This window comes from Microtus ochrogaster, chromosome X (genome assembly GCF_000317375.1).
Source record: "Microtus ochrogaster isolate Prairie Vole_2 chromosome X, MicOch1.0, whole genome shotgun sequence".
Lineage (NCBI taxonomy): Eukaryota > Metazoa > Chordata > Mammalia > Rodentia > Cricetidae > Microtus > Microtus ochrogaster.
Window position 1 is genome coordinate 55,383,635 of NC_022026.1, and position 6,943 is coordinate 55,390,577.

The 6,943-nt window shown below is 50.3% G+C and overlaps 1 protein-coding gene across 1 annotated transcript; it reads left to right on the forward strand.

The window, feature by feature from the left end:
• The first annotated feature begins 1,090 nt into the window (after nt 1–1,090).
• Mageh1 (MAGE family member H1) lies at nt 1,091–2,506 on the forward strand. The gene has a single exon (XM_005358859.3). The coding sequence runs from the start codon at nt 1,344–1,346 to the stop codon at nt 1,998–2,000; it is 657 nt and encodes a 218-aa protein (XP_005358916.1). The 5' UTR covers nt 1,091–1,343; the 3' UTR covers nt 2,001–2,506.
• The last annotated feature ends 4,437 nt before the right edge of the window (nt 2,507–6,943 follow it).

The following is a 6,943-nucleotide window of genomic DNA, read 5'->3' on the forward strand; positions in this document are numbered from 1 at the left end:
TGCGGGTGGGGGTGGGGGTGGGGGAGCCAGGCTCTGAGCAAGTTCACATTTCAAATGACACAAGAAAAGCAGAATGCCTAACTATGGGGCCTTCCTTGGGGGAGTAAGGACCGACTCATTATTCTCTGGGGAAGGCCAAAATAAACTTAAACAAGGAAGATGCCCGTGAGCAAGCAGGTGAAGCTTAGCTAGTGCAGAATGGAGGGAAGACATTCAGGCAGAGGAATCTGAGCAGAGAGAAGGAGTGGACAAAGGTCAGAGTGTGCACGGGGGAGACAGGGCAAGGCATGCCTGCTGGCTCGCTGGCCTAGAAACCTAAGCTCCAATGCACTCTACCATCTCCCTGCTCCCCATTCCCATCCATTGTCTGAAGCCTGCCAGTGGTCTCCCTTCAAATGCCTTTCTGTCTCTCAGTCCCCATGGCAACAGCCTTAAAGCTCACTTTCATCCAGCTGCTTCTTATTCTAATTGCTTCCTCTGTGGCCTGCCAGGAAGTATTCTGCCCCTCTGTGAGGCTGCGCAAATCTAAGTCTGATCCTCTCACCGCCCAGCTTAATTGCCCAGGCCAACACGTAGCCCTGTACAGGCTCTGCACCTCTTGAGCACTGCTAGCTGGCTTTGCACTCCCATCTCCTCCCCTCACCCACCGCTCTGGTCATTAAGTCTATTATTCAGCTCCCTCATGGGCCCACGAATTAATTAGCCACACATAAACGCCTTCTGAAAACCGGGCGGGAGAATGAATGTGCTGCGTAAGCCAGGACAGCCAAGGAGGGCTAGGGTCAGCTGACCCCTTGCAAGACTATGCTCCGCCGCCCCCTCCCACACCCCCTCAGTCCGGCGCCTTTGGTGAGAATGGAAGGGCCTATTGCTTGCCAAAACCTATGAACCAATAGGATAACGTGTGCACCTGCCTAAAGAATACCGAGATTCTTCTCTCCTGCGCACAGGACAAATCCCCGCCAACCCTTAGCTGTCTTATCTACCCTTGGGGGGACCCAAAATGCAGCCCGCTCCTTTTCCTTTGGGCTAGCGGAAGTTCCTGTGCGGGAGCGTCCCACTTCCTCTTGGGTGCTTGGCGTGTGCGTGGCAGGAGAGGCGGGGCTAATGCTGCTCCGGTTTCTCGCGCGCTTGGCGCTGTGGCGAGTGCGGGCGGCGACTGCTTGCGCAAGTCTGATAGCCAGGGAAAGGGCTTTGTGGCCGAAAGACCGCTTCCTTGCTACAAAGACTCCCCTGGCGTTTGCGCTTTGGCGGCTCTCCCTGCGGAGGCTCGCCGCTTTACTCGGACGCTCTAGCGACTGTTCTCTAGAACTGCTGCGGGCTTTGAGTGCTTGACCGGAGCCATGCCTCGGGGACGGAAGAGTCGGCGCCGCCGGAACGCAAAGGCAGCAGAAGAGAATCGCAACAATCGCAAGATCCAGGCCTCAGAGGCCTCTAAGACCCCGATGGCAGCTTCTGTGGTCCCCAGCACACCCGAAGACTACCTGAGCGGCCCTGAAGAAGACACAAGCACTCCGGAGAAGGCCTCCACTCCTCCTGAAGAAGCTTCAAGCACTGCCCCAGTGCAAAAGCCTGTTAAGCGGAGCAGTTTTCAGGGCACCAAGAAAAGTCTCCTAATGTCCATATTAGCCCTCATCTTCATCATGGGCAACAGCGCCAAGGAGGCCCTGGTGTGGAAAGTGCTGGGGAAGTTAGGGATGCAGCCTGGGAGGCAGCACAGCATCTTTGGAGATCCGAAGAAGGTCGTAACGGAAGAGTTTGTTCGCAGAGGGTATCTGCTTTATAAACCAGTGCCCCGCAGCAGTCCGGTGGAGTACGAGTTCTTCTGGGGCCCTCGAGCACACGTGGAATCCAGCAAACTGAAAGTCATGCATTTTGTGGCAAGAGTTCGGAACCGGTGCTCCAAAGACTGGCCATGTAACTATGACTGGGATTCGGATGATGATGCAGAGGTTGAGGCTATACTCAATTCAGGTGCTAGGGGTTATTCCACTCCCTAGAGAGATCCCAGGCAGACCCTTAGGAGTGGAAAAGAGAATCCAAAGTACTCCGTGGAGTAGATAGGCAGGGTTCTGAAATCAAAATGATGTGGAGGGTGGGGAGGGCACTGTATTTGGTATTTGTGATGAGTGCTAATTGTTAAATTGCAAAATAGTGTTTGCTTTAGATATTGTAATCTTGTATTCGTTTTATAACACTGTTGATTAAGAGTCACAATATGTTTAAATATATAATTGAGAAGATGTTTATGTTATTTCTTCCGTCATTGACATTTGCTACAACAGCTGTGCTACCTTATTGAATGAAGGCCATTTGTCATGTGGGATGTACAGGATTTATACCATTGTGAGGGGCTGTTCTTTGAAAGTTTGGAATAACTAGTACATTGTGAGTGAGGGAAAATAACAGACTCATTCTGTCTTAACTTTGTGTCTGATGTCTTGTAATGAAGTCTGTCTGTGGATATGCTCACTGCGCAAATAGCATAAATAAAAGCATAGTAAATGGTATGTTTTCTTCATTTATTGTCCACCGGTTAAGATCAAATTTTGATTTTAGGGACAGTCCTTAACAGACAATACCTACTTTCCAAGAAACTTCTAGACTGTTTGGGAGGGGAGAAGGTGGAAATGCAGTAAGTGTTGGTGAGAAATGAGCATAGAAAAGTAAGGAGAAGGTAGACAGGCTAGGGGGACGGGAACAGGAAGGGAGGGCATTATAGGATGTGGGAAAAAACAAGAAACACTTGGAGAATGTAGACAAGCTTGGAAAAGGTCATCATAGTAGAGTATTTGCTATAGGAGTTTCACTGGACTCTTAACACACCTTGAAAGAAAAGCCATTGGCAAAGACTTGAAAACATTCCAGAGTACTATAAAAATAATAAATACATGGGAATTATTATGAGAGACAGATAGCAGGTAGGTGTGGGGCCACAAAGTGACAGGGAGGAGACAACTAGAAAATACTTAAGGTTATATCAGTCTGAGTTCCCAAGGTAATATTGGGGTGTGGGAGTAAATTTGGAGTCACTAAAGGCAACATAGAAAGTTAGGGAATAAGAAATTCCCCAATGAACTACTCAGGTGCTGTTGGGGGAAGTAGAGGGTAAAAAAGAAGGAGGGGGGAGGAGAGCCAGTGCCCCACAGCTGGCTGTCACAGCAGTGGTAATAAAATCATCAATACCTGTGGTGACCCTGGGACACTGGGGACCAGGACTCTGAAACAGCTGGCATTCAGCATGTTGGGGGAACCTGAGAGAAGATTGAACTTGAAACTAGGAAACTTAAAGTTTCTCAGGTGCTGCACAGTGCTCAACTGGCTCAGTGTGTGTGTGTGTGTGTGTGTGTGTGTGTGTGTGTGTGTGTGTGCACGTGTGTGCATGGGTGTGCCCTGTGTATTGTTTTTTTAGGACCAAGGTAATGTTGCCATTTCACTACCCTTTGAGGTGATGTGGGAACTACAGAGGTAGAGATATAGGCGCCTGCTCACCATGCTCTTTAACTACCTGGCTGAGGACACTCAGGAGAGATCTCAGGCTCTAGAGCTGACCACATTTACCACAAGGAGAGGAATAAGAAAACACACTGCAGTCTCTATCTAGGGAAGACGAAGGGCAAGTGTCTGACCCAGGCATGCCACACAAACCACAGGGACCCGTGTACTTTCTGCCCTTCTCCATCACTGAGGTGGCTGAGGACAAGGCCCAGCTGCAGGGTGCAGCACAGGGTGGCAAATGATTGTATGCAAGGCCCAAAGGCACAGCCAACAGTGTGCAGGCTAAGTAGGCTGAAACAGGAAGCAGAGCCCATGAAGCAAGCTTCAGCAGGTCCCAGCACATATGATGAACATCTTCTATGATTCAGGAAGTGCCAGGGAAGCCTGACAGACACAAACAAGGTTGTCACTTACCTCTGGAGGTACAGGTGACATCAAGTCTACATCAAGAGGTGGGCAGCCAGGGAATCCAAGGGAGGTCAGCAAGAGGCTTTCAGAGCCAGATCCACTGAAGTGACAAACTTGACACAATCCTAAATCTTTCTCCACACTCCCAGAACACCTTTCTCTAGGCCTGCATCTGTTATGGCTTGCCAGTGCACACTCACAGAGTCTCTTCCTTCAAGGGAGAAATGAAGGTTCAGCCCTCAGCCATCAACCCCACGCAAGGGAGATCCACTGGGTCTCCTCCTTGCCTTGAGCAGAGGTTCCTCTAAGCCATCATTCAGCCTCAGTTAGGAAAGTCAGGTAGGAAGTAGGAGAGGCTGTACCAGAGATTTTCTTAAACACTTCATGCGTGCCAGAAGAGTGTCACATTTTGCCCTGCCAGGCCATGGTGATCAATGGACAAGTACGGAAGTCCCAGCTAGCTCAGGGCTAGATGTAATTTATGTCCATCTGACGCCTGCCTGAGTCTGTGATGGCTCTCTTGGGCCTAAAGATCCAATGCGACTATCTCTGTGTACATGCCTAGACCCCAGAGCAGGAGAATCCCTACACGGGGGAAAGAACAGGAATAAGCCTCCAGCTGCACTGTACCAGACATAGCAGATGGAATCGCAACAGAATTAGCAGGAGGCACTGCCCAGCTTCATTGTGGAAACCAAGGCTTGGATGACCTGCATTGCCGGGGTGTGGGGGGAGGCCTTCAAGGGGCTAGGCTCATCTCCCCAAGGGTCGAAAACTCCCACCACACTGTTGAAGAACTGCAAGGCGTCACTTTCTTCAGTGGACTAAGAGCTGAAAAAGGGAGAATTCCCAGTGGCTGTGAGATGAGAGACTGGGGGGTGGGGAGGGGTGGGGGTGAGGGGCAGGAGAGTCAGGACAGGGGGCCTATGGAAGAGGGTGAGCTGAAGAGCATGCTCAGTAGTAACATTGATGCAACTTCTTTCAGCCTTCAGCTCTGTGGAGATGAGACAGCAAACAATGAGGCCTTGATTGAGTAACCCAGGAGGCTGAAAAGGTGTTTCCAAGAAATCAGTGGGGAAGCTGCAGTTTCAATTTGCAAGGACAACGGAGCAAGAGTGAACACCTGGGTCCTGGACCGCTGCAATAGATGCGGGAACAAGACCTTGTCAAGGCAAGAGAGGGGTAGAGAGAGGGAGCACCACAGTGAATAATATGGGGAAGGACAACCTGAGGGATCAGAAAAAAAGGTCAAGGCACCCTGCCAAGTGCTCTATTGGGTGTGTGGCAGCAGCTGTGCCAGGCACCCCTCCACACTCCAGATGTTATCACTGAGGCTCCTGTTTGCAGCTCTGCTCCACCGTCTTCTAAAATGAACTGGCTTTTATCAACTATCCTGACAGATGCCCTGAAAAATCATCCTTCCACACACTACATACTTGTTAGTTCAGTCATAGTTCTGGTCTACATGAGTGACACATGGGAGGATAAATCACAATTTCCCTTCTCACCATGAATGGTGCCTATGGTAGGGAAGGATGGGCATCTTTCCAGCTAGGAGTCAGAAAGAACAGAAGGAGGTGGTAGTTGCCTAGGCCCCGGGTGGTCGTGGTGATGAGGAGGGACTTCAGAGCTGGGGAAGACTGTGAGATTACTGGATATGCTGGTCCAGGGCATGAGGGTTTGTGTCAACAGTTTAGCATAGGAAGGTAGGCTCCCTTGGAGTGGTGATATGTAGGAAAGAAAGGAAGAGGAGCTGGGCGTTGACCTTTCTGTCACGTAAAGTAAGTAGTGTTCTGAAATAAGGGACGAGGCTTTAATGCCAGAGGGTGTCCTACCCTACTGAGTTAATGGCAGAAAGGCCAAATGCTGTGAGGTGCACTGAGCTGAAAATGAAAAGACAGGACACGTAAGCAGAGGCAGGAACAAGCCCCTGGGTTCCACTGCCTCATGTTTGCAAGGAAAATGTGATGGGGGTAAGAGGGAGGCACTGGGGAGGTGGAGCAGTGTGACCCGGCCTGACCTCCAGGAGATACACTCATGACTAAATGTCTTCAGTGTAGAGCAAATGAGGCAAGGGGATTAGAGTACAGAGAGCAGGCACAAAGCCAGGCAGAGATGGGCACTGAGCCCTTCCTGAGCACACTCCATAGTGTAAGGTGGGAAGAACACAGGCTCTCTCTGCTTTTCAAGGAATGCCTCCACAGACTTCCTGAGGGACTAGATGTGAATGGCAGGAGGAGCAAGTCTGAGCCCACGGTCTTCTCTCAACTATCTCACTTCCTCTCCCCCCCCCCGGAGATTACGGACAAGGGGTCAGTATGGCCAAATATAGGGAGTCCTGCAAAGGAGAATGGGGGCTACAGACAGAGAGGTGATCAGAAACTGTGGACAGGGCATGTTGGATCCAGATGACCCATGCGAGCTGAGTAAGAACTTGAAAGAGTAACTCTGGGATTGGGGTGAGGACTGTCCTTGCTAGGTTTATTAATGGTGTGATGAGATAGCATGACCCAGGGAAGAAAACCGGTGTATGTGGCTCACCCTTCTCCACAGTGGCCCCTCACTGGAGAATGTCAGGACAGGAACGCTAACAGGGCCCAACCAGAGGCAGGAAGAGATGCAAAGGCCATGGAAGTGCTCTGCTCACTGGCTTGCTCTCCAAGGCTTTCTCAGCCTGCTTTTGCCCAGAACCAGATCAGGGGTGGCATCACCCACCACGGACTGGGCCCTCACACAGCAATTGCACATTAAGAGAATGACCTACAGGCTTACCTTCATTCTGATCTTATGGAGATGTTTCTCCAGTGAAATTCCCTCTTCTCCATTGACAATTGGTTGTGTCTTGTTGATACACAACTAGCCAGCATAAATGGTCTGTGCAGCAGATATACAGGTAGCTTCCGGAGCTACAGTTAGCCTGAGCTAAGCTGGGGTTGCATGTGGCTGTACATGGAGAAGGACAGTAGATAAGTAATAGAATCCAAGCATGACCATATGAAGGAGAAGGAACAATAGATACTTAGGAGCTGGAGAACAA

What these genes read in the sequence shown, in the direction of transcription:
- Mageh1 (XM_005358859.3), top strand. Translation starts at nt 1,344, where the DNA reads ATGCCTCGGGGACGGAAGAGTCGGCGCCGCCGGAACGCAAAGGCAGCA.